The 27,927-nt window shown below is 40.3% G+C and overlaps 1 protein-coding gene across 1 annotated transcript; it reads right to left on the bottom strand.

Annotated features, from left to right (window-relative positions):
- Positions 1–96: 96 nt before the first annotated feature.
- On the bottom strand, positions 97–27,867 carry fam91a1 (family with sequence similarity 91 member A1). The gene is made up of 24 exons (XM_034094504.1): positions 27,557–27,867; positions 23,978–24,062; positions 23,313–23,464; positions 21,049–21,106; positions 19,174–19,241; positions 18,758–18,871; positions 18,150–18,240; positions 16,958–17,020; positions 16,587–16,693; positions 16,430–16,468; positions 14,727–14,839; positions 12,888–12,994; positions 12,171–12,283; positions 11,950–12,036; positions 11,667–11,796; positions 8,727–8,875; positions 8,031–8,165; positions 6,995–7,108; positions 6,743–6,815; positions 5,781–5,927; positions 5,230–5,334; positions 4,558–4,681; positions 4,386–4,455; positions 97–2,113 (listed from the first exon to the last, which is right to left on the bottom strand). Exons 1-24 carry the CDS (start codon positions 27,626–27,628, stop codon positions 1,928–1,930), a joined length of 2,502 nt encoding a protein of 833 aa, XP_033950395.1. The 5' UTR covers positions 27,629–27,867; the 3' UTR covers positions 97–1,927.
- Between the last annotated feature and the right edge of the window lie 60 nt (positions 27,868–27,927).

Raw genomic sequence — 27,927 nt, 5'->3', positions numbered from 1 at the left:
CATATACTTTTTACATATTTCTTCATCATAATAACATGTATCTGGAGCAGAGGGTGAAATGGAGTAAGGATGGAGGAAGTGCATGTTGAAGGAATGTCACGTTCATGTTTTTTTAATCCCATTTAATTACAAGAGCATTATGAACTCACTCAATGATATTCACAGTCCCATCAAACAAGCTACAACAAAGATTTCCTAAAATATAGGCTGACATATAAAACTAGCATTTTTTTTTTTAAACACTGTAGTGGAGGATGGGGGATATCTAGGATGACCGAGCACTGCAACTAGACCTGTGAAAGGTAGGCGTGTATGAAAAACACACCAAGAGTAAGGTGTACAACACACACGCATACACAACTTACACACAACAGTTTCTACACAGTCATCATGCTTCAACCGGACCTCATGTTAGTCCTTTTTTTTCTATTTCGGCATCATATTATTAGAAATAACAACCACAAGTGGGGTCAAAAACTGCAGGAGACAGATTCCTTTAAAAAAAAAAAAAAAAGAAGAAATGCAAGAAAAATGCTCAACAAAGTGGATTAGCATTCTAAATGCAATAAACGGAGATCTATATTCTTCGAGCCACACTGAAAAATCATGAAAGAGTTCAAACTCTTGGGCCAAAACATCTCTGAAACACCAGGCAGAGCATTAGCATTTCCATCCCATGGGTCTGTGACAGCCTTCACAGCGAAGTTGCCTTCTCCTCTCTAGACTACAAAGCCCATTTTTCAACACGGTGTAAACAGAAACCCTTGGAGAGTGCACTGCTCACTAACTGGAGTCGATCCAGGGGGAAATACTGGCTGCGGCAGGCCGGGGTCAAACACAAACCTGACTGTTAACAATCCATGCAATCAGGTCAACTTCTCAAACTCTTCAACAGGGCAATGTTGGTAGTTTATGGCTCAATATTGATGATTGTATTGGTTGTAGACACTTGTTCAAATGTGCATAAATCACTTAAAAAAGGCAAAAGTAAGCTAATCAAACCTATAGACCTTGTCATTTTTGATTGGCTGACAGTGATAAGGCAGCTAAATAAAGGAAAGAAAGTAAAACTTATAATACAGGAACAGAAAAGGGTCTTTGGTGTTTCTTGTAGTGAGGAATCATGATGACAGTTTCTCTGATGCCCAGTTAAATTCCAAGAGGAAAACCTGTCTTGTGGTTAAGGTCTAAAACCAGGTACGCAATACAAGGAATCCAACGTTTAAAAATAATTACATGACTTTACTTCATCCACAGGTTTGAAGAAATCCTGCACAGTGCAAATAATAAATGCCCCCGACATTGATTACAAGTAAAAGTATTTTTCATGAGTTGTGCAACAGTATCATGCATCAGATCACGTAATGTGAGACAACACGGGGGGCTGAACCTGGACTCCATCCGTCCTGAAAGTTGGTCCTGGAATATGCATATTGTCAAATGAGTCCTGCAGATGTCACACTTCATCATATCTTTTGTGGGTCATTTCAATAACATCTATACAATTAATAACCACTTCGCTCTCACAGAACACTCATAGATTGAAGAAGAGTGGGGGGGAGGGGGGGATAGTCAGTGGAGAACAGCGTGTGTTTCCAGGTAAATGATCTTCCAGGTAAGGTTTACCTGCATCACTTATATACTGTGATAATAGCACCACTCCAACAGATAACACTGCATTGCTACGAATATGAGGAACCACAGAGGGAACAGTGAGGGGTGAGGGGGGGGGGGGGGGCATCACTGTCAGAAGGAGATTCCTCATACAGTAGGTGATGAAGTGCTGGCGGGGCTAATTTTCCCAAGACTGATGCACACGATGCAGGGCTGGACCTCGATTTACAATTTCCCTCAGTGAGAGGAGGGGCTTTTTTTGATGAGAGGATGTTTTTCCTTATGGCCAAATCTGTTTTTTGGGGAGGTGGGTTTATGTGGATTGGTCCTTCTGCAGAGCGGAGATGTCGAGAGGAGGAGGGGCCCGCCCACTCCACTCCTTCAGCTGCCCGTCCTTGAAGATGAGGTTGAGGGCGGGCAGGGGGACGCCGGACTCGGCCGGGGGCTGACTGAGAGGGTTCGACACGCCACTGTCCATGTCAGAGGGCTGGATGCTGTCCTGCTGACACAGGGCACATTGGATCAGGACAACCAGGAACACAAGAGTCGTTACTCTGGGACGAAAAAGTAGCTAAAGGCCAAGTAGAATGGTTCCTGTTTGATTATACTGTGGCTTTTCTTTCAAAAACATCTTACTAATCTTGCGGTTAAAGATGCGTAGGTAAAATATGCAAAAGCCCAAAGAGTAACAGATACATCAGGTAGAAATATTCACATTTACCCTTCCCTTATATTGTCTTTTTAGTTTTAAAGGGGCCCTATTATACTGTTTTTCATCAATATATTGTCTCAAACTGACGATATATAAAAAACACGTCTCTGAAGTGTTTGTCTCGAAATACCAAACAGATCACTCATTGCAGCATCCCATAATCCTCTCTGTTTCAATTCTGACTGTCTGTTACTTTAGATGGAAAAAAGGAGCCACTCCCCACGCCCTTCTGAGAGATATTTGGTTAACAAGAACACAATGGTGCTCTAGGAGGAGATTCAGGTGATAAGGTGTGTGTGTGTGGGGGGGGGGGGGGGTGTTACCTTGGTTGGTGTGATTGGCTAATGGTTACACAAACCAAAAAACATTGTGACATCACAAAGTGGCCAAAATCTGATCAGCTCATTTTTTTTATATAAATGGATCAGGACAAAGAGAGAGAGAATCTTTTTTCCTGTAACTTTCAGAATCTCTTTACACAGAGGGGACACATGCTTATGTATAAAAGGCAAGGAAACGTGGATGTTGCATAATACTGTAGGTGACCTTTAAATATCTTATGTTAAGGCAACAAATATCCATGGTTTAAGGATACATTTTGACTGTAAGCCCTCGGGGGGTTTCTTACCTCTTCTGCACATCTGTGTTGTGTTAGTTGTACATTTTTGTTATTATCACTTCCTGTGTTATTTTAAACTAAACTTCCTACTAAATTGTTAGGATTTAATGTTCCTTTCTGCTTAATATTTATTTTCTCCCTATAGTCTCCTAATACATTCTCTCCAAGAGTGAAAACAACCCAAATGATTTGCAAACCAAAATAATACTTCACCTTTATCTCAACCCAGCTCTCACATCCTCCTGAGTGTGGCTGCACTCAGAGTGAACTATGGTCATTTTATTGCATTTTCCACTCCAATTTCCAGGACACTGCATGTGCAATACACACCACCTTTCTGTTTGGTATGTCCATGTGTTGTCTTTTATCTTTTCTAAAAATAATTACAATAAAAAGCCAAGCTTTCTTTACAGTATTTACCCTCACTTAGAAGTATTTTTTCAGACTGGATGTAGGTCCTCAGGATAAAAAATGTTGGTTTGGAAAATGTATAGAATCAAAAACTCTTCTTAAAAAAAGATTTATGGTAAAGAATAGCACATGGTATTATCCAACCAGTACTCATTCAACACAAAAGGTTTGATAAAAGAGCCGCCATGCAGTTATTTTAAAAGGTCACCTATTATGAAAAATCCCCCTTGTGGTAAGCGATTCTGAAAGTTACAGGAAAAAAGATTCGCTCACTTTTTGTCCTGATCCATTTATATAAAAACTAGTCTGAAAATGAGCTGATCAGATTTTGGCCACTTTGTGATGTCATAATGTTTTCAGCAACCAAGGTACCCCTTCCCCCCACCTTATCACCTGAATCTCCTCCGAGAGCACCATTGTGTTTTTTTCAACCAATCATCTCTCAGAGGGGCGTGGCCAGCAGCAGCTCATTAGCATTTAAAGCTACAGACACAGAATCAGCACTTTTGAAACAGGGCTGAAACAGAGAAGATTATGGGATGCTGCAATGGGTGATCTGTTTGGTATTTGGAGCCAAACACTTCAGAGACATGTTTTGTATATATCTGAGACCTATAATATATTGATGAAAAACAGTTTAATAGGGGACCTTTAATCCTATTGCATCAAAATAGTGTCCTAATTATCTCATTATCTCAAGATTGAAGATGCAATATTTATTTGTGTAGACGGTTATTACAAAGATTTAATTATGTGGTTTTCTAATGTGATAACACAATCGATTGTTTTCCACATTTTTTAAATCTCACAATACAGCACAATGTTGTTTCTAAAGCAGATTAAATCAAAGATTAAATAGGATACAAGTATGAATTATTAATCCGTTTTTAATCTTGATTAACTGAAAATGAATTTCATTTTAAATAATACATTTCTGATTGCTGATATTTTCAAGAGACATTGTTATTTCCCTTTCTTTTCTGGAAGTATTCTCAAGAGTGAACCTGTAGAGTGAGCAGAGTGTTTTACCTGGAATGACTGAACGAAGTTCAACACCTTCAGCGATAGCTTTCGGCTCGAGTAAAGGAGCTCTTGAAGGCTGAAACAACAACAAAGTCACAACACACGTCCTTACACCTTTTTCAAAGTTTTAAACAAAAGTGAAATCTTTGAGGATGCTGGGTGTTTTGTTCTTTTGTACCTTTCGCTGCTGCACAGTTTGTGCGAGGCGATTTTTCGACACACTTTGCGGTTTAGCTCGGAGCTGAAGAGGGGCATGCCGAAGCACAGCTCAAGAGGAACCCACTCATCTTCAGAGGAAAGGCCTGAAGGAAAAGAGACACAGAGAGGAGGGATGGTGAGGACACACTTCACTACTTAAGACACAAGACATTAGCATAGAAAGGGTAATTTTCAATGTCTCCCCCAACCCTCAAACATTTGATCAAGTCATTTGAAGGTTAACGAATAGGAAAGAAGCATATCAAAAAGGAACAATTCACCTCAAAATCAAAAATGCGTTTTTTCAATCTGGATAGGTTTGTTGTAAGTGTTTGAGATATTTCTGTATTCTTTTACATATAATGGAACTAGCCGTTTGCATGGTGATACCGTTTTCAGATGTTGTTCGGCATAAAAATGAGTTCCTACTTTAAACTGCTAACAATATCACAACCTGATTATCTTGAGAAACCAGGTCACGATTGTCAGACATTGCCGATGAGGATTCTCTAATGCCAGTATCTTCTACATTCTGCAAAACACACCAAATGAACCTCCATTGATAAAGAGCACTCAGGTAAGAGAAAGAAAAAGTATTTTTTTAATTATTATTTTGGGTGAATTATCCCTTTAATCAAAAAAGTAGCCTTACTGTCCGTCTTTGCTGCTTTGGTTTCCCCATTGTTTTCTTCTGTCACAAGCTCAAATGACTCAGTGCTGCCATTGTTGTCCAGGCCCCCCCCCAGATGAGTTTCCCCTTAAAGAAGGCAACAACTCTCCATCAGCATTAAGACACAGAAAGGTTGTTTCACAGCTAGATCACAGACCTTTAATTAAGAAGCTACTTAAAAAAACAAGTTTGATTCAATCAATTTTGCTGAATACATTTGAGAGGTCAATTAAAATAGAATGTGTGAATATTTACGTTAAAAAGAAGATGTGTTTCAATTATGTCAGCAACATTTAAATCAGTGAATTTCAAGGTAAAGGCTAATGCTGTTCGATCCGTGTCCATTAGCAAAGGCTATCACAATAAGGGACACATTATGCAGCAAACAGGATAATTAAACTGGACTGTGGACTTAATCCAATTTGCACTATCAGTGTTAATGGCCGCTGAGGCAAATACATGGTTACTAATTCATGTGTAATGTCTTGTCGCTAACATACAAACATCTGCAACAAAAAAAGAGTGTGTCTTACCTCTGCACTCATTGCCTTCGCTGGGTCTGCGGCGGTGCCGGTTGTTGGCGTTGAGCATGGTGACGTAGCCACACTGGTGCTCCAGGTCCACGTTCTCCTTCAGCTTCTGCAGCGCCTTGTGCACACACATGTTGGAGTGGGAGAAGTCTGCGCAGGGAGGAGAGACAACACAAACAACGGCAGTGAAGATCACTCCAACAAGACGCCATATAAACTTATATTAATATCTGTGCAGCATGGCATCCATATCAATTCTGTTTCTGCAGAGGAAGTAATATTGTCACAGCAAATGTATTAAGGGGATGTTTGACGTGTTTAAACCCTTAAGCCCAAAAACTGAATATTTGAGGAACCAGAGAAAGTTGAATAGCTTGACTCATGTTTTGTTAATTATTTATACGCAACTTGACAGTGACAGGACACTCATATTGCAATATGACTTATTCATTATTTAATGCATGATTTTGAAGAGGACCAGTGTGGCCTTTTACCTTCATGAACTCAAGGTTAATAGAAGTGGAAAGCAAATGTTGAAGTCCGCCATTTCTTGCTACGTTAGATAATACTGATCTTTGTTCTGTGGTTTTAAGTCTTTATTGAGATATGAAAATAGTAATGTGAACAAAAATGTGGTGTCAATAACTTGTATTGTAAACAATTAAAAATGTGCCATATTCAGTTTATCGGATGTTTGCTTCTGCTAAAATTATTTCTTTATAAGACCTATGAGAAAATAAATGTAGCTTTAAGCTCTAGATTACTTTAATTAAATTATTCTTGTAATAACACAAATGAAAGGGGCCCTATTAAGCTAATTTTCAGAGTTCCTATCTGTATTTTGTGCCTCTACTGTAACATGTTTTCGAGATCAAATGCACACTACAGAGAAGGGAAACATATAAAAAAAACACCTCTTTTACGACTGCATCATTTAAAAGATTTATCCACGGATAAAAACGCACCTCCTTCCAGATCGTCTGCATCAAAGGGGAACGGGATGTGAACGGTTTCTCCGTGGCCGTGCATTCCGTGACCCTGAGGGTAACACACACACAGCACCGCTTATATATCCACGCAGTGGCACCACATGTGTTGTTATTGAAAACACGTAAGGGGCTGTTACATAACATGAGATGATGCAATCAAATTCAAGCAATTAAGAGAAAAACAACCTCAATGTTAAAGTGGAGCTCATTTACAGTATGTGTGTTTACCTGGATTAGTACAGCAGAGTGTGTGAGCGCGTCGTTGAGCATGGTCAGCACGTTGGATGTTGGCACGACTCCAGGGTCGTGACCCCAGGAGGTGATCAACAACCTGTCGTAGGTCTGGACAGAAACAGAATGTGGGTCAAGGAAAGGACTCACAGCTGCTAATCCCTGAAACCATGAGACTGTGGTGCCTCAACGGCGTCATGGGAGAACAACAGCTCATTATGTACCGTACTGAGCAATGATAAGAATAATGGTATTCATATAATGAGGAACTTAACACAAGTGGAATGTAACAGTACCTCTAGACTCAAATAACACAAAAAGGTTTCTTCATGTATAATCTCAGTCAAAAACAAATCTTATTGAGGAATTATTTGTATTCTGTTTACTGACATGTCACGTTGACCACACCAAACCTAACACTGATTAATAATAACTAAACCAACACCCTGCAGCTAGTTTGACCTCTTAATGAGTCAGAGCCTGATATAACGGAGCGAGGCGTTTGTGTTTTACAAGGAGGTAAATCCTTCAGTTAAAATGACTATGTAAGAAAACAGTTAAAATGAGTCAAATGACAGCAAGAAAAACACATGCCGTTTGTTCCGATAAAGTGGCCCATTTGCATGATATAACCTGCTCTTCTGTGAAAATCTGATTCTCTTTTGTTCACTGTCTCGCATTCCACGGATAGTTACAACATTCCAGCAGTATCAGGGAAGCCTTTGGTGCGGGTAATGCAGGTGCACAGTATAAATGAAGGGAGAAGAAGATGACGGGAAATGCACCTCCAGTGTTCTGATTACAAACTGAGCGACAAGGTCAACATTTGAAAGGGCAGGAGTCAAAGACGAGTGAAAAAGTGTGCAGTCACATCCTTGATCGGGCTCAAAAAATAAGTTTTTCTTATTACATCGTGCGGGGCTTTTCTTATCCGGCTTCAAAAAGATTTCTTAAGCTTGCACAGAATCTTTATCAGCATACGTTTACTTACTCAACTGTGCACTTATCTGATTAATTATTAGTATGTGCTAACCTGGAAAATGTCTGGCAGTTTGCGGAGCCTGGAGCCTTTGGAGAGCAGCAGAGAGGGCGGGCCCTGGCCGGTCACATGATACAGGTATAACTTGAACCAGATGGAGCTCACCTCAGGGATAGCCGGGCCAATATGCTGTGGGTACAAACACACATTAATGCTTTTTCCATTGAATTTCTTACATGAACACACACTTAAAGTGAAGGTAAGTAACAGAGACAAAGGAGAGTAATTGTGTTTTCTGTGGAAGAAGCTGAAATCGAAGCTGCCATTGTTGAACCAAGCAGAAAACAAAGCAACAAAGTCATTGAATTCCACTTCACTGACTCCCAGCAGTGTGCGAATAAAGAGCAGCGTGAATGGCACAACAAGAGTTTAACTTCTTTCCCTCTGTCTCTCTGGGCTCAGCGAGAAAGCTGGATTGAAGCCAGGCAGAGGAATTACTCATGAGCCTTTCTCCTTTCCTTCCTCCCTCTCTTTGTATAGCCTTGTTGTTGGGGGCAACTGCAGACTGAGTGCACACAAAGCACACAGACACAGCAACAGATCACTCAAGTGTGTACACACAGAAAGAGGCAAACTAAACAGACCCCACATGCACAAACTGTCTCACAACTCTCCAACGGTCATCATTTGATCCCAGGGTGACACAGTATCCCCTCCGCTCCCCCCCCCCCCTCCCTCCAGGAGTCGTACCTGAGGCGTGCAGCTGCTGATGGGTCTGATCTCGTTGCTGAGCGGCGCCATGGAGACCAGCAGCTTGTAGTTCTTGTTGAGGACCCGGCTGCAGGTGGCCTGGTCCAGACCCAGCAGGCTCTCACAGCGCAACATGTCCAAGGGGAAACCTGGAGGGGACAAACCAGGCTCAGTTTCAACTTCTATACCAAACAAGCTGAGATCTTACCGTGAGTCATTGGGCTGAAGCATGTAGTTTGAGTTGTTGGGTGTTTTGTGAAGTTACTTCATGGATGGTAGAAGAATAGAAGAGAGTAAAGAATGAATTGCCAACTGTTACCCCTGTTTCCAGTATGTATGCAAAGCTAAGCTAACTAGCTGCTGGTTGTTGTTACCTTTTACTGTACTTACTATTCCTTTAAAACAGGGAAAACCAAACTATCTATACGCCATGGCTTGAGCATACAGTATTATTTGTCATGATTTGCACTGAAAGTACACCGCACATCCAAGTGTAAGCACAAGACGTCAACTAGATTTAGTGAAATTGTTTTTATTTCAACATCTTGGCTATGAAACCAATATTTTACCCGACCTGCCATTTCTGTTTGTTACATCTAAATATTAGAGTTACAGATTTACATCTTACATTTTCATTGTAGTCTTTGAAGTTGGTGCTTAGGCTAGGAACATAAACCAGTATTTGTCATTTTCTGTTAGTTTTATCTTTCCCTGTTTTCAGATTTACACACATCATAATATTTGTAGGCTTTAGTATTCCAAAGTTAAGAGCAGCAGACATAGAAATACTGTTTGTAATATGTGGGTGCATCCATGAAATACAGTAATGTCAGACATTAAACAGTTTAGAAGTGGTGCATTTATTTTCATGGAATTTTCTTTTTCGGTGGCACAATTTCTGCTCGAGAAACGTTTAATTATTTGCTTTGTAACTAGTTGTAAAATACGCATTTACTATTGTTTGACCTGTTGATAAAAAGAGTTTGGCCTCCCCTGCTTTAAAGAAAAAGAAGTGTACAGAAGCAATGAGTGCAAATACAGATCCTGTAAATCCTTCTACCAAGTGTAGATGCATCAAACAGCAACTGGGTTGAAGAACTTCATCCAGAGAGCCCAGTAAAGATTATTTATTTATAACAGTGGCGTCAAGAGAAGTCTTCTCTCCAAAGAGTCGCTTGTAAGAAAGTCCTCCCAAAAGGAGAAAGTGTCAACATGGCCTTCTTTGATTTAATAATCAACCTTTGCATGCTAGATATAAGTCTAAGAGGTGTCTATTAAGTGCTAAAGGTGATCATTAATGTTAAATCATAACCGGAGTTAAGCAGATGCAAATAACTGAATCTCAGACACAGCGTAGAGTAAAACAGATAAGAGCCATTCACAATATGCAATGAGGCTGCTGCTTCACATTGTATTGTCTAAGGTTTGGATCTTGATTTTTGCAATCTGATAATCATTTATTATTTATTCTCATTATAATGTGTATCATTGTGGGCTTCACCCAGCGGGCTCTCAGTGTGCTCGCTCCCCAGCAGACGTCTCGAGCAGCAGCTGAGGACGACTGAGAGATAAGGCAATCAGAAGAGAGGCACGCTGCCAAAGCAAAACACAGCATCTGGTGTCACAACCGTTGTTACAGGGAAACTCAGTTAGCTTGGTTCTCGCCGACTCCCCCTACAGACTCCAGGAGAACAATACAGCTTCACTCTGGATGGACAGGCCTTTAACAATATTTAGGAGAGACTTGAATAAAATATGGTCATATATTCAAGTTTGAAACAGGTGAGGGGGGAGGGAAGATACAGCAGAGACAAGTTTTGACACAAGTTTGCCAAAAGTAGAACAAATAGAAGATCCACTTCCTCTTCATTGCTTCCAAAAAGGTTTACAGTCTTAGGCAAAACCTTCATGTAAAAATATCTCTCAATCTTTCATTGCTTGTGATTTATTATTGAAAACCACAGATTTAAAGGTAGGGTAGGTAAGAATGGAGAAACCAGCTCGAGTGCGCTAGAATTTGAAAGTACACAGCCGAAAAAAATCTGCCCCTTCCTTCCGACTTCCTTCCAGAGCCCCTCCTCCAACACACGAACGCGCACATGACCAATGAGGGCACGAGATAAGTTTGTGCCCAGATGGAAGGCTGACAGGCAGGTAGGCCATCCCGTTACTTTAGCCGGGCCGGCTCAGATGATTGGTCGTGCTTTTTACAGTACTACAGCTTCCACAGATGACATTTTTGTATGTATTTATTGTCAAAGCATTTAATATATTCATTGCTATCGGGACGTTAAGAGCATTCCATGGAATATAACAACAAGTGTTTCTGAAGTGAATTACCTACCCCACCTTTAAGTAGTTGAATAAGATTAATTTACAGCGGTTGTTTGCCTCAATTGTGTTAAAGGTAACTCAAAATATGTAATAATATTATTAGAGTAGAGTCAAGGTGTAAATTGGAAAAGAGTGTCATACAGCTGATGATTGCTGACAAACCCCCCACAAGCCAGAGTGTTTTTTTATCCTGAATTTCACATTGTGATGAAGACAACTGGTACATATAAAAGAGTATAAATTCATCTGGCAGTGAACATTATAATGAGCCACTTAAGTCACCACCACGTTCACACTGCACGTTCCAGCTCTCACCTTACATTTCTGTCTGATTGACATTTTCCAATTTCCAAGTGATTTTGAAACAACCAGTACTGAACTGGCTTAATTTATATCATTTATATGTCAATTATTGGCAAAAAAACGAACAACACAGCAAGGAGGGAACTGTGTGCAGACAGCAGACAAAATTGAGTAAAAATACACAAAACAACTCGGACCTCCAAGCTTCCTATTTATCACATGTATAGACAGGTATGGGAGAATAACACCTGCATGTATTTACCCATAATGGGGAGGACAGAGAGGGAGTAACTGTATATTTACCTATATTAGGGATATCTGGTCCCTGGTCCTGAGTGAGTTCCTTGTTGTAGCGCAGGAAAAGGATGGTGTTCTTCAGGGTGAGAGCGTGGTCAAAGTAACGCTGAGCCTCGCCCTCTGCTGTGCTCTCCACCTGGAGACAGAGACACCACGAGATACATGTTTGTTTGAACCTCTGAGCATGTACATTGCGCTGTAATTTAGCATACTCTGGTGTTTATGACGGAGGCTTAACTAGATGCACTAACAAGTATTCATTTGTCTTGGTTTCCATTGCTGGTCTCACCTTCTCTAACTCAGCCAGGAAGCTGTCCAGAGTCTCATCGGACAGCTTTCCCACCTCGAACATGGTCACTGCATGACTCTTCAGGTTCTGATAGAGAAACAAATACAGAGGAGTCAGGATGCACAGTCCAAATCTAATTGTGATTACATCGTCATGTCTCTATTCAGCTTTGTATCATGGAGAATCTGTGTGTTTTCTAGCGTCCACATTCAGTGACTGACCGGAGACAGGTTGCCCATCATGAGGAAGGCAGTGAGAGTGGAGTCAAACAGGAAGGCGATCCTCTTGGTGGGAGCAGCTGGGATACTTAAGCTGCTAACGCTTCCTGTTTCTGCTGCAGAGACAAATAAAAAGCAGACATACGGTATACCAAATGCATAACTCAATACATGAACATGAATATATGGAAAAGCACAACTACTTGGCAGTCCGATTCATACGCTGAGGATATGAGCTTATGATTTCATGTCAAATGTTCTGTGTTTTCAAGGTCCAACACAAACCGTGTCTCTTTTTAAAATAATGAAATTAGAACACATACAGCCACTTTGATAATATCCAATTTGTTAGTCTCAGCAACACAAAATTGGCACCCTAATAGGCATAACAAAGTTAATATTAAACCACAAATAAAAAGTTCTTCGAAAAACAACTAATAATGTGAGAATGAAATTCAGAAGCATAACTAAGCTTTCTCAGGGACTAATTAGCGCTGCTTCTTCAAAACTTCTGAAGCAATATTGAGAAAAGGGCTTTGTGTATCAAGATGTGTTTGCATTCAATGCAGAGTGAGTGAGTGAGTGAGTGAGTGAGTGAGTGAGTGAGTGAGTGAGTGAGTGAGTGAGTGAGTGAGTGAGTGAGTGAGTGAGTGAGTGAGTGAGTGAGTGAGTGAGTGAGTGAGTGAGTGAGTGAGTGAGTGTGTGTGTGGCCACTCAGACCTTCTTCCAGGCTGGTGGTGTCGGTGTCGGTGGCTGAGGAGCCCCCCTCCATCACAGGACTGCCCTGGTCCCAGGACAGTAGCATCTTCTGAGGGTCCACGGTGCTCCTGACAGAGGAGCGAGCCACAGGGATTAAAGAGAGCACCATCAACACAATCAAACCAAGTGCAGTAGTTTATTAAAACGTAATAAATAATTGAATATTAAGAGAAATCTAATTGTCCAAGAATAAGTAATGCTCTGCCACTTGGGGACTCTTTCAGAATTATAACAAAATAAGTTGTGCAGCAGCATGGGATCATGGGAGTTTGTCAATGCAGTGACCTTCACCGAGTTAGAATTGCTTAATTTTTTCATCAAATTGTTCAGGAGATTTTTACCGTAAGCCCAATTATCAGAAGATGTCTCTTTAAAATCACTGTTTCTCTGACACTGTTTGGCTGCCGTGTGCTCTGCTTGTTTCTCTGATATCTTCTATTAACTTATATATCTAAAAATGTCAAAGATCTTAAAAGTGTAAAGTAAAAGTCTCGCTTAGAACTGGATAACGAATTCCAGTTAAAGATTCTGGCAAACAAACAACACTGGCACGTGCTCAGAGGCCACACGACGCCATTACAGAAGACCAAATGAATGGGACCATTAACTTCTATTAAAATAGCTGATTTGTCTCCTAGTAACTACACAACTCAACAATATGTAAAACATGGCCCTATTTATTCTTAGACAATTAAATGCAAAAGTTACATATCATATTTTTAAAGGATTTTCAAGGTGGATGAAGGTGCAGGGCACAAACCATACTGGTATGTAAAAGGTTGAAAAATATATTTTTAACAATTATGAGGACAATTGGACGGTTTAGAGCAGTGGTTCTCAACTGGTGGGTTGCGACACAAAAGTGGGTCGCGGACCTGTTTCGAGTGGGTCGCAGATGTGTTTTATTTGTGGAAAAAAGTCAAACTTTTATTTTGAAGGCCCGATTTTCTAACGCTGTGCATGCAGTAGGCGTTGGACTGGAAGTACCGGAGACCATAAACGGTTTTGAAAACTTCTGTCAGGTAGTGATCATCTTCTCAATAAAACATCTTTGATGATGTTTTTTCGAGTCTTCTGGCCAAAGAGAATCAAGATTGTTGCCGGAAGTGCCCACGGAGAATAACTTTGCGGTCAAACTATTCTTTATACATCCATGGGTACAACTTCAGATAAAAATGAACACTAATGAAATATGACCCCCGGTTTGATGATTGACAGGTCACAGAACAATGGGAGCTATCTACCTTACCCACAATTTAAAAGTAATTCACACAGATATCTCCTCTTTGCTCTTCTCTCTGTGAGGAGCAGCAAGTTCAGCTGTCAGAACAAAGTGAAAAACAAACAATGGCATAAAATATTATTAATATGTCGGGTAGTAATAGATGTATTTATTTTCTTCTCAGAGTGTACCAGAATGCGTAGTTTATATGTTAGTATTTCTAAAAAATCTCCGGGGGGAGAATCCCCCCAGAGCCCCCTTCTGCAGTTGGGTTTTCAGCATGTGTGCCTTTTTATGTTATACAGTTCATCTTTGATTCCATCATCTCATTAAACCTTTTTTAAAAGCATACTTTAGTTCTGTGAAGGCACTGTACTTCACTTTAATTAATATTGTATGCTGAAAAGCCACCAGGAAAAGCGCGTTATAAATATTATTATTATTATATATTACAGCACGATTTTTTGCTGAATAGGTTTGAGTGGTTCAAAATGTTCGATTTATTGACAAAGGAAAAAGTGGGTCCCGAGGCCTGACCAGTTGAGAACCACTGGTTTAGAGTGTCTGTCTGTACATACTTGAATCTGTTGGAGGACGCAGCGTTCTTCCAGGAGGGGTGGAGCTGTTCTGCGCTGATCACATGACCTTTCTTCACAGCGAAGCCGAGGCGGCAGTACATGGAAACTGCATTCTGATAAAACAAAAATCAAAAGTTGTTTGACCCACAAAAATCTGATACTCTTTCACCGTAATACGTCATCTACTATCATCAACTTTAAACCTGTCACTCTCCTTGACTTTTACTAATGTGGAAATGTATACATTAATTATACAGCTTTTTAAAAATAAAGTACTTTCAAGGAAATCAAGCCAAAAATGTGAAGAATCTTGAAGCCTTTCTCCTCACAAAAGAGTTGGACGAACTCCATGTACTTTAGGTGAGGATAGACAATAAGCATGGGAAATGAAAAGGCGAAAAACAAAGTGGATCACACCACTTACTCACAGTATGGTTTTTTCGAGACTGCGGGTGGCAAAAATTGTAGCTTTCCTTTTAAAATAGCTGACAACAATGTTGACTTGTGAAGGTCTAAGAGAGACTGGATGCTACCTGGATACTCTTTCAGGTGAGGCTCTCTCAACACCAAACAGGAATTACAATAAGTCATTCATTGTTGATGGTACCTGAACCAAATCCAAAAGGGTAAAACTTCAACATTTCCACTAAACAGTCAGCTGGCTTCCTTAAAGTGGTCAACTGGGCTTGCCCTTTCAGATTTTATTCAGGTCACCTCAATCAAGTTAGGGGCTTGATTGCTTCTTACATCTCAACACACAGAGGTACAAGCCGAGTTCAACTCTTAGCCTTCCTCTTACCATATCAAAAGAGAGCGAGGGTTTCTTTGTTCAAGTGACTCAGGCCATGAGACAGTCATTACACAAGAGAAACTTAAACTTAAGTCACAATGGGAAAGGGTTCGGCACAAAGGAGACCTCTCAGACATCTCAATCAAATCTAAAGTTACCGGCTTTCTCCTGGAGAACCGCGGCTTCCTCAGCCTTCAGCCGTTTCTGTTAAGTGCTGCTTTTAAGCTGCAGGCATGAATTGAGGCAGAGGGACGGAGGGGAGTTCAGCTCTTCACACCGGAGGTCACAACACTGGGAGTTTGGCTCAGTGTCTGATCGAGAGTCAATAGGAAACTGGGAAGAACTGGGTCAAACTCGAGCACCAATTCAACTGGAATGGTGCTGCTCAGCCTTCATCAGTCATGGGGTGGGTGTGTGTGTGTCACAGGCTATCTCTCAGATGTGTTTCTGTGGGAGCGTGTGTGTGTTCAGAATGAATGGCTAAATTGTGCAACTTTAATGCTAAGCTACATATTATCCCTCCTTTCTCATTCATTTGCACACAATTTAATTTAAGATTCGTATGGCCAATCTACTACTCCGACAAATGTGTTATACAACACATTACCGGTAGTGAAATTTGATAAAAGCATGCCTTCTGAAAGCAAACACTAAAGGAACACATTTAAATAGAAATGTTTTGTTGCATCAGCTTTCATGCCAAACTGTCATCTCAATATTTGGCTCAGAACATACAGAGAGGCAAAAAGCATCTCTCAAAATCTCTTCAAAACCAAAGTGGAACCAGAGGAAATTACCCTGTCTTGTTGATGTCAGTTTTGGAAAGCGGCGCAATAGTCCCCAGATCTACCACTGTTCCTTCCTTTAGTATGTATATTACTATAGAAACATTCTGCAGCAAGTGGATACCAACCTTCACCAAGTCCAAGTCAATCTCCAACACATTCGCCAGCTGGGGGGGGGGGGGGTCAGGAAAGAAAAATAAATAGGACTCAGTTGAAAACACACAGTCATATGTCATTGAGCAGACACAACAGGAGAGAACAACAAAAGGTGTTTCTGTAGCCTACCTCCGCTACGTTCGTCTGCTCATCAATGGACACAAAGATTTTGTAGAGTAGTGTTTCAAAGTAATCGCCTTGGACGCGGTTCATGACAAAGCCTTCCAGCGGGGGAACTGAAACACACAGAGGGGTGAACACACATTCCAATAGATTCTACTTTTTAAGAAAACATAATTTCACTTTGTTTGTTTGAAATACTGTATGTATCTTTAATGACACTAATTAGGCCTCGTTTCAGATCAGTCAATTACCCATAATCACAGCTTATTTCCCCACAGTTGTAATTAAGGTAAACATAGCGTTCAGTCAAAGAAATACTCAGGGGGGGGGGGGGGGGGGGGGGGTAATGGCAGGATGTTAAACACACACACACATACCTGAGATGCAGCTGTCATCAGATATGGGAACATCCACGTATATGAAGCCCCGGTTGTACAAGCCTAGAGTGAAAAGACAATTATACTGCTAGGATAATTGAACCAATTATATGGTTGCCACATTCAGAAAAACAAATCTTACTATACCAAATTGTTATTGTTAACATGTACACAGTTCTGTCCTGTGTATTGCACATAATGAGAATGGCTTAATAAATCTCATCTGAACTGCGACTTGTATTTAAATTGCCTGTGACTCCTGTATCTAATTGTATTTATTCCAACTCAGTCCGCAGCACTCCAGTGGCCGGGGTGCATGACTGTGAAACTCGTCTTTAATTAACATTTAAACTGCGTGGACACGACCGCAGCCCCTCTGCTTCATCTGTGATATTCACACCATAATATCATAAGTGAATGTTGCCTCTTGCTAGCTGAATTTGAAAGATGCAAACTCAATTATCCATTTATGCCAACAAATGTAATTTTATATCAAAAAGAAGTTTAGTTCTGAAGGTTAATTCATGCTGTACCAGCAGGCAGATACAAAATAAATAAACAAAAACTACCTCAGGCTCAGTCCCCAACTGCTATTGCAGATGTTGTAATGCTTCCATCTGCACCAGCAAACTATTTAAACAGCACTCATTTCCAATAACACTTGATCTCTTTGTTGCAGCATAAGGATTGTAAAGCCGTAAAGAGAGTAGCCCTTTGGGGAAACTTGTTCCCATAATTCCTGTTGAAACCGGATGTAAGGGTGGGACCGGAGACTAGAACAAATCTAATTTGGAAAAAGTAAGACAGTGAAGCAATCCACTCTGAAATGCTTTGTGTTTGAAATATTTAGTCCACCTCAAATTAAATATAAAATTCAAGGGGAACAGATTGGAGACATCTTTGAAATACAACATATGAACTAGACAAAGCTGAAAGTATGAATAGGTGCAAAATAATTGAAAATTGTTATAAAAGAGGGTGACAATGTCAATATCCTTTGCTTCTATATGTTAAAGAATCTCTAAAAGTAAATAATAGTAATATTTTGACATTCTTGCCAAGTAGCAAACCATTATTGAAATGAATAATTGTTGTTTCTTTTTAACACAGGGTGTAAACGTCACTTTGTTATGACAGTGATTATGCAGGTTCAGGTGTTTTAATTTGAACATTACATGTGACAGATACTCACTTAACACCACATTGTACTCCATTGTTCCAGCCAGCTGAGCTCCAGCGTCTATCATCTTATCAATGGCTTTCTTCTCTGCTGTGGAACAGATCTGTAAACATACAAAATCAAACAAACAACATAAGAGCAGACCTGGATATGTGGCTTTGTTCGTCAAAAAAGCCTCCAGTGAACAACAGGGTAGGGCAGTCTCTGGGATGATGAAATGTATCAACTCCTTGACTGTTTAGTTGTTCCTATTTATGGAGGGGAGAAGAAGTGTTGGGAACGCTGCAGGTATTTATTTTTAGTCAGGTGAGATCTCCACATGCAGTGCAGGCGCTCGTACGATCAATGATTGTAGCTTGGTAAGAATCTTCAATGAAAAAAAACAAACACCAGCCAACATGTTTTCTCACTTATGTTGTAAATCAATGATACATGAGCTGTAGATAAAACTGAATAAGGATTAAAAGAGTACGGTTTTGCATTTGCTATATGAAATAAAATAACGTAATTAAATCTGCCAACTCTCCTTCCACTGTATCCCTGCATGCGAATACTAAACATTACAAATCCATACACATGGTTAAACATGGGAAATAAAAGAGGCAGAGCACTTCTCGCACCCTGATATCGTCCTCGGTGATGTAGCCGGTCTGCGCCGTCCACCACGGCTCCACAGAGATCTCCACTGGTTTGGATGGGAGCAGGTCTCGCGCTGATTTCCTGCGAAAGAATTTCTGAAAAAGGAGAAAAACGTAGAAAGTGAGGTCAGACCAAGTGACTCAAATCTAATTAACATGAGCTGATATGTTCTAATAATTGTGAAGACAATGGTGGAAAGATATTGTGTGTTTTCTGGCTTTTGTAAATACATTTATGAGGCCGTTCTATCTATTGAGAATTGCCATGCAGTTTGCTGTCGGCTAAATCCGAGAAAATACAGCTGGATTAAATATTAAATATTCCCATATGCAATTTACACTGAATTTTCTAACATGAACACATCTATTTAAAAGGCTGTATTAGAAACATGTCTTACTTTGGACGACCTGCACTGGTTCATTAGGTCAATGTACTGATTTCTCCCGATGCCAAGCAGCCGCAGACCTGTGGAATGATGAGAAGGAGAAAGTCAGCCAAACTCAATTATGACTCTGTAACTGGCCTTGAACATGTAATGTCTGTACATGTACTAAGACATATCATTCTGGCTGCAATACAGCCGGGAAAAAAAGAGTCTGAAGCATTTTTCAATTACAGACTTTGAGGCTTTGCAGCAGAGAATTACAGCAAGAAGAAAGAAGTTTGAGAATGAGCTTTTTCTGGATATTTCCAACTTCATATTTGAGAGTGGCTTCGGAGAAAGCTTGACGAGCGGCAGCAGTGACTCATTCCAACTCTGCTGAAGGGGTATGTATACACAAAAACCACACACCTTCTCTGCTCCTAGTACTAGACTCCTGGTACTAGGATGGGTCAAACCAGAGAACAAATGTCACTGTGTGCTGTGTGTTCTGCATGTGTGACCATTCAAGAGGGGTTTCATCCCTCCCAATTCTTCTCTGAGACAATCCAAACACACACAAAAGCACCACTAATCCATCTTGGGAGGTATCTTAAGAGTGAGCGTGTGCATGCATTTTTATCTGTGAATAAATTAAGACGTATGGTCTGTCTGAGAAAATACTGGCCCATGAAGCACAGTTGTAAAGCTGGTACAGAGGTAGAGGTATAATTATCTGACTCTAGATCCCACCTTGTCCTTTCCTCAAGCCTCTGATGCCCATGGCTGGAAGGGGCAGAGCAGAATGTGCTGGGACGACTGCCAGCGCATTCAGGGACAAATACGGGATGTTCGCATTTCGGTCTACTAACGCAGCAGAATCCTGCACGCATATCCTGTCATTTCACACACCCTCAAACAACCTCAGGCGCCTACGTAAAAAAACACTCTCACACACACACTTTGCTGTCTCTCCAGCCACCCACTGCAGCATGACACACTTCCAAAGCTCCTTCAGGGAGATTTGAGGAGAAAAGCCCCTGCTGGCAGCCTTCTGTCCCCACAGCGTGAAGGTCCTGCCAGGACTCGGCCACTCACAGGCCAACGCCAAAGCCCTTTACACTTGACAGCAGAAAGACAAAGAAAGCTACAACTGCCTGTACACTTCCAGCTTTGACACAATCTTAATCTGGTTTTACAATCATTACCGAGAACCACAGCTCCTTGGTCAAGTATTATCGTTGCAGAAAAGCAATTTATAATCCTTTATAAAAATGTAATGTATATCAGTCAAAACTAAATAAATCTATTTACCAGAGTTGGATTGTTACAGAGATACAGAGACAAGTTTCAGGTTGTTTTGAAAATCGTTACTCTAATAAGCTGTCAAAACCATGGTGAGGTTAGTTTGTTGTTTGAGGGAAAGTGGTAACAGTCTTATAGGAAAGGCATGCCTCGTCAAAGCAGAGGCAAAATCTGAAAAACTTATTTTTACCAACAAATAATATACCCAACTTCCGTACAAATATTTGATTTGGCTTAATTTACTTATATTGGATACAGGACATGCTATGTGTTAAAAAAAAACAACAACATTTGAATCAAAACAGAAAATATTTTAGCTGAGGGAAATCTCTTTAAATTGCTTTATATGGCCGACCAAACCAATATGTTTTATTCAAACGATTTATCAAAACAGTTAGCTTTCCGTTAATCAAAGAATCAATTTGTTTCAGCTTTAGTTTCATTATAGGTGCTGATTTCGCCCCGTGAATAAACAAAATGTCCGATAACTCTTGATTATCTCCAGTTTAAATGTAATGTGCCCTTCCAATGACCGTATGAACGACCTCCAACAATCCTAGCAAAGGGGGGGGACTGAGAAAAAAATACGGATGAGGAAAAACTCACAGTCAGCAGCAGTGAAGTTGGGCAAGGAGTCGTAACTCTTCTCACTGTTCATAATATCCTGGAGGTGCAAAGAAGGAAGGGAGAGTTAGGGAAGGTGGAGACAGGAAGGACACAGGGAAAATAATTGAACTCATTTCCCTCTTTCCCTTTCTGCGTCCCTCTGCCTCTGGTTAATAACAGGATTAGCAGATCTGGGCGGCTGTGCTAATTTCTACAGCCCATTTTCATTAAGTGCTTAAAACGGATTATCAGAATATGACATAGCCTTCGGCAATTCAGCGGCCACAATTAAAAGCTCAGTCAAGTTAAGTTTAGCATGCATAGGCAAATGAAAGAAGCCTTTTTAAGTTGAGTTGTAAGAAAGAGCTTTTGGGCTTATTAGTCATATCTGTGTAAAATGGGAAGTAATGTGAAAGTGGAACAATCATATGTGGCGGCTAGCATCTGCACACACCCTCTGAGTAAACACACAGGGTGGGGAAACTGAAAAGATATATCTGAGGGCATTATGAAAAAATATACACAATATATGTAATCAGCTTCATCAAGGGTAACAAAACTACGGAAACTACAGAGAAAGTTCATACTTTTAGGAGCCAACTCACTACCCACGCTTTTAACTTGACTTTTAATTGAATTGTATTTATTCTTATAGATTCTTATGTTCTTATTCTTCTGTGTTTATTGACTTCTGTTGGCATCAAGTGTTTCTATTTTTAATAATGATATAATACTACTCTGTTTATCACCTTAGAAGGGGCGTTGTTTTTATTTGTGTCTATTGTTTGTGAAGCACTGTGTGTTACTATCTGTGTATGAACATTGCTATATAAATAAAGTTTGATTTGATGCAGGCGCATTACTGTCATTAAAAACATCCAACTATTATATGTATATTGATTACTTTTCAAGCTACAGCACCATGGAAACAGTTCGATGAGTTGTTGTATCCATTATTGTCGGGAGTCAAGAAGCACTGGACCTGGTCAAAGTCTCAGGGAAAGTGTTACAGACTGAGACTTATCAGAGAGGGTGAGGCGTGTTGCGGACAAAGCCAAAAATGACTGCAGAGAAAACAGAAAACATGTTCTGGGTGTGTTTATCCTGGGATCAGTGCTGTGTCTCTCAGCTGCTACACGAGGCTTCACTAGACTCTGACTGACACCTAGTGCCTGACTGATGCCAGGTCTATCCACATAGAAATACTCAAGACAGAATATTTTATAGAGCAACCGAATATATCTATCTGATGATGGTGGTAATGTATGCCATGTTATATGGAAGTAGACCATTTTCTCAATTCAAAGTTTCTATTGAGGTTTTCGAATAAAGCTTTGAATGTCTGTTTGATTGTGTGAATTCATCACATACGAAATTATATTAAAAAAAGGGATTCTTTGTATCAAATGAGTCTGTCTTAGTTATGAATTAAACTCTCTTTAACTAATATAACTGTGTCTGTTGCTTAAAATATAAATGTTTATATTTTTTCAAATAGAATCTCTAATATTTCAGTAGCTAAAAATGTGTTGTGAATTATTGAGATTATCACATCTACTTTTTCAATAAAACTATGATTTTTGGATTTTCAGCAGCAATTTTATGAATAACTCTTGAATCTATTTGATGCAGCTCTATCATGTTCCTCTGTTTCTACATGCAATTTAAATATAATTAAAATAATGTGGCTCAATCGTGCTAGCTCCTGTAACATACTGTGGCTACATGATTAAGGTGTAGCTGCAACAAAGGGTATTTCTTCAGCATATCATATCATATAGTATATTTCCAAGATTCAAAGAACACATTACAAATATCTGCAGGGGGTTGTGAAAAGCTTAGACCTTTCTTATTCTAATGGCTTTATGGATTCTTTGTTTCGTCTAAAACTGCTTTTTCCGCAGTAGTTTCCAGGGATGCCAAAAATGAGGCACTGTTCAATTTAAATAAGAGACGGAGCTCCGAAACCAATTAGAGAATCTTTGCTGATGAACAATAACAACTCCTGCTCGTCGCCTTGGAGTTTACCCAGGTCATTTCAGTTCTATAAGCGCAGACGGAAATGTGAAAATCACCTTTGTCATTGTCTTTGGTTTCAGAAGACAGCAATGCTGGAAATCAGCCAGAGCTTTCACATACTGTGTTTACAAAGATAGGTGTTCAGGTGTTTGAGAAGACTAACACAAATCCTGATGAATTGAAGCCTTCCCACATCAAACCCCATTCTTCCTTTTCTGTTGTGCATTGCAGCAGGAGTGGCTTACCTCCATGATTCCTATGTAATATGAGAACGGAGTGATGCGCAGCCCTTTCACCATGATGTCAGACAGGTGGTAGGGGTACAGCATCAGGTGGTCACGGCTGTACTTCAGGAGCTCCTCATAATACTTGCGCTCATCCTTCCTCACGTGGCGCACTGTTCATAAAACACATATAACATGAGTTTTCATGCTGTCATACTTCCGGGAAACCTAAAATAGGTAAATCCAGGTAATAAAAGGAACAATTATCCAATACTGAATAGGCTTCAAAAGGTCACATAGCAAGTTAGACAATTGATTACATAAAGTGTTTTAGACACTGGGAAATGATATAGGTAATGTGTTGATATCACTAAAACCGCATTACCTGTTCATACACATGCAATTGTACCGAAATGGGGGTCAAGTATTACCAATATTCCAGGGAATGTACCAGTGAGAGAATGTGTTCGTTGGGAAGATGGCCTTGTGCAGGTGCAATTTTTGCTTAACTACCTTTTTAGATACCCGGGCACATATTCTGCCAGTCCACATATTCCTTATGCCTTTTTATTATGCCATTTAATGTAAATGAATATGTTAGCTCTTTTAATCTCACAGCAGCGTAGCATCACGTGTGAGTACAAGGTGTATGTTTAGCACTGGCGTGAGGTAAAAACGTAACTCACCTAGGTTATTGCGGAATCGCAGCTGGTTGCGGATGCTGTAGAGCAGCACATGCTTCTCATACTCTCGCTGAGAGTTCCCCAAACACTGCAGAGCAAAAACAAAGCACAAAGGTTAGGATCATAGTTTGATTGACATTTTAGGGGGTAAAATGACCTACTGGGCCCCTTTTTATCAACATCTTTCTACCATAGTCTGTGCAATGTGTATAATTGTCCCATGCTAGAACATTTCCTGGCCCTAGTTTACCCATTCACATTGTATTCACTTTGTCAGTGTCATGATAAAGTTAATTGTGTTGGCTACAGCATGACTTCGACTCAGTTAGGGCCACAGCAGTATCTGGCCTCTGGTAGTTATACCCACGCAGTAAGCGGTGTAGATTTTAATTTAAGAGAAAGAAAACAACCTGAATTGAAATGTATATCTTTATCGGGAGAGAGAAACTTGGAAACAATGCGCATCCGTAAAACTATTCAATTATTTCATCAAAAAACAGATGACTCCCAAAAAGCCTTGAGGTATAGAGCCTTTGGGCAGTGGAGCAAAGTTGTGCAAAAGATGTTGGATATGTATTTGATCCAGCAGCAATCCTGTTGGGTACTTGGATGTTTTTATTGTGCCTCTGGGTAGATGCACACACATCTTTGGGCGGCATTAACTCAGTCCGCTGGGAACCGAAGCTAGTTCAAGTCCCTGCACAGACCAAGTATGTTATGGTGACTGGTAGCTGGAGAGGAGCCAGTCACATCTTGGGCATTGCCGGTGTTGTGTCAAATGATGCACCCCCATCATGAAATGCACCCCTTGTCACGGGAACGCGCATTTGTAAATGAAACGTTAAGACCTTAAAACGATGCTTAAAACGAAAACTAAACGTCCAGGTTTTTTATTTTTTTATAATGGTAATTTACAGACTGTGAGTCGCTTAGTGGTAGCTCAGTCTTGATTCTTGTGGTTAAACTTTTCGCTCCGTATTTTGATGGTAGTGGTGTCGAATCCTGGATTTTTCATTCATCGGCACTTCTTTTACGTTCCAGAACTAAACTGCATTCTCATCTCAATTACGTTTAGCTGGAAACTTATTTTCTCCCACGTTACGTTTGTTATCAACGTCTCTCAAATACATTTATTTTCTACATGTCTTCTAGAAACATATTTTCTCCCACGTTACGTTAGTTATGAACGTATCTTAAATACGTTTATTTTCTACATGTCTTTGCCATTTATTGTCTTGCACATTTGTCATATAACAAACAAAATAATATGTTTACAAATGTTACATAGTCTTTGTCAGCATATTTTTGCCACGTTAAGCACCCCTTGCTATCTTACAAAATAAAAGTCTCACATTCATGAAACTTGCTCCATTCATTGCTTCTAGTCCTACAACCATACCCTGAAAAATGCTTGAGGGTGGGAATAAGAGAACCATCTTTTTTAGGGGGGTGCTTTTTACGGCAGACCAGGTTGCACCCGATAATATGCACGCTGGGAGCAACAGAAACACATAATAGGATAATCTAATTTGAATAAAACCGTTATGCCTTAACCTTCAACACTTAATTTGAGAAACGCCATAACATATTGAACATCACAACAAACAACTAAACAAATAAATACTTTCAAAACTAAAAGTGCACTCAGTACCTTCATAAATTGTTGGTCATTCTTATTAATCAAACTTCAGGAATCCCACCCATGGTGTGAAAAGTCTGAATCACAGACACACCTTGTTGCTATTTCAAAGTGAAACAACTGAATTGTGAAAGCATAATCCCACCAACCGATGCTGTCAGATTTTCATAATTGAAAACAGCCTATTCAAGTGTTGTGGTGATTAAGTAGGAGTTTTGTATACACTGTCAGTTCTGCACACACTGTTAAGCAGATTTAGGCTCTCTGAAGTGGCTGCATTATCTGAGTGTTAAGTTGGGGAGCAAAGGTCAGGGGTAACACTATAGGTGGAATATAATGACGATGGTTGAATCCACACATAAAACACAGATTCATTGAACAAATGAAGAAACGATTAAAGATAATAAATGATGTTGGACTACGATGTGTGGATATGAAGACTCGGCTTTTAAAACCAGTTTAAGAATCGGTTGCATGGACTTCCTCATCCTCACTATTCTGTGAAGCTGACCGTTGAGCGGCGCGACCAAGTAAGGAGGCAGAGGCAGGGTACCAATGAATGGAGCAAGTTTCATGTATGTGACCCTTTTATTTTGTAATATAGCAAGGGGGTGCATATTGTGATAAGCAGGCCTGTCATAACATGCACCCCACCCAAAAAGATGGTTCTCTTATTCCCACCCTCAAGCATTTATCAGGGTATGGTTGTAGGACTAGTAGTACCAATGAATGGAGCAAGTTTCATGTATGTGACCCTTTTATTTTGTAAGATAGCAAGGGGTGCATAACGTGGCAAAAATATGCTGACAAAGACTATGTAACATTTGTAAACATATTATTTTGTTTGTTATATGACAAATGTGCAAGACAATAAATGGCAAAGACATGCAGAAAATAAACGTATTTAAGATACGTTCATAACTAACGTAACGTGGGAGAAAATATGTTTCTAGAAGACATGTAGAAAATAAACGTATTTGAGAGACGTTGATAACAAACGTAACGTGGGAGAAAATATGTTTCCAGCTAAACGTAATTGAGAATGCAGTTTAGTTCTGTGGGAACGTAAAAGAAGTGCCGAATGAATGAAAAATCCAGGATTCGACACCACTACCATCAAAATACGGAGCGAAAAGTTTAACCACAAGAATCAAGACTGAGCTACCACTAAGCGACTCACAGTCTGTAAATTACCATTAAAAAAACCTGGACGTTTAGTTTTCGTGTTAAGCATCGTTTTAAAGTCTTAACGTTTCATTTACAAATGCGCGTTCCCGTGACAAGGGGTGCATTTCATGATGGGGGTGCATAATTTGACACAACACCGGGATGCCCATGAGTAAAGCACTGAAACTATAACACCTTTGGGTGTTGTGCTGCAGTTAACCATCATTTCTGAATCTCTCCATATTGATGCGTTCATGTTTGTCAGACAAAAACACTTACAACATAATAAAAAACTGATATTTCCCAAGGGTGTGCATCTCTGGTGAGGATGCACAGAGCCTCTGTGTGTACATACACCCGCCTCCACTTCAGCACGACACGCTATCGTGATAGCACAACGTATATGCAGGAGAAGGGGGTTATACAGACTATTCATAATAAAATAACCTTCGTAACTCTTCGACATTGCAAGCCTATAGTTAAAACACACATTATGCACACAGGTGTGAATGATATCCACGCGCTAAAATCATGTGACACGCCACCTATTGAGCAGCCTGTCATGTGATGCCAGCCAGGGTAGCTTCAGGGGCTGTAATGTAAAGATGGCCAGCTGTGGCTCCGGCTGTATTTCTGCAGAGGTTATTTACCGAGTGGTGCGACACTGACAGCTGTATGACACAGAGCCCCGCGGTGACATTGACAGGTTCACCCCCCAGCACACAACGGTGTTCCTCGCTCACCTTCCCCCTGAGGATAGCTTAAAAACACGGTACCTGTTTGACATTAGCAGGAAGCTTGGTCCAAGGATAATTCTGCCTGATGTGAAATTCTACGTCCGTGTTCATCGCTAGCTAGCTTGCTGGCTACAACCAGAATCCCTGGAGACGACCTGAAACCTCGGGCAAGTCCTCGGTGACTTTACCCCCTTGACGCCCAACAACCGAGCAAGGCGACCCCCGACGTGAGGAGAGCGTTTATTATCCGGTGGTTATTTTCCTTTACAATAAACGGTCACTTCCTTGTTGTATTTTCGAACAAGCCGTTCGTCGGGCTCGTGGCTACATCCGTCACTTCCGGTCGAGGCGTGACGGTGGATGTGAATGGGGCTCGAGAGCACAGTGAGATGAGAGGTGATGGAGTATTA

The sequence above is a fragment of the Pseudochaenichthys georgianus genome, chromosome 11 (genome assembly GCF_902827115.2).
Source record: "Pseudochaenichthys georgianus chromosome 11, fPseGeo1.2, whole genome shotgun sequence".
NCBI classification, from domain to species: Eukaryota; Metazoa; Chordata; class Actinopteri; order Perciformes; family Channichthyidae; genus Pseudochaenichthys; species Pseudochaenichthys georgianus.
Note: the sequence above shows the minus strand (reverse complement) of the source record. Positions and strands in the feature narration are given on the sequence as shown.

Coding starts and splice junctions, on each gene's coding strand:
- fam91a1 (XM_034094504.1), bottom strand. CDS start 27,628: ATGAACACGGACGTAGAATTTCACATCAGGCAGAATTATCCTTGGACC. Junction 18,241..18,757: donor TCACCGAGGACGATATCAGG/GTGCGAGAAGTG, acceptor GTATGTTTACAG/ATCTGTTCCACAGCAGAGAA. Junction 7,109..8,030: donor AACTGCCAGACATTTTCCAG/GTTAGCACATAC, acceptor GTTTCTGTCCAG/ACCTACGACAGGTTGTTGAT.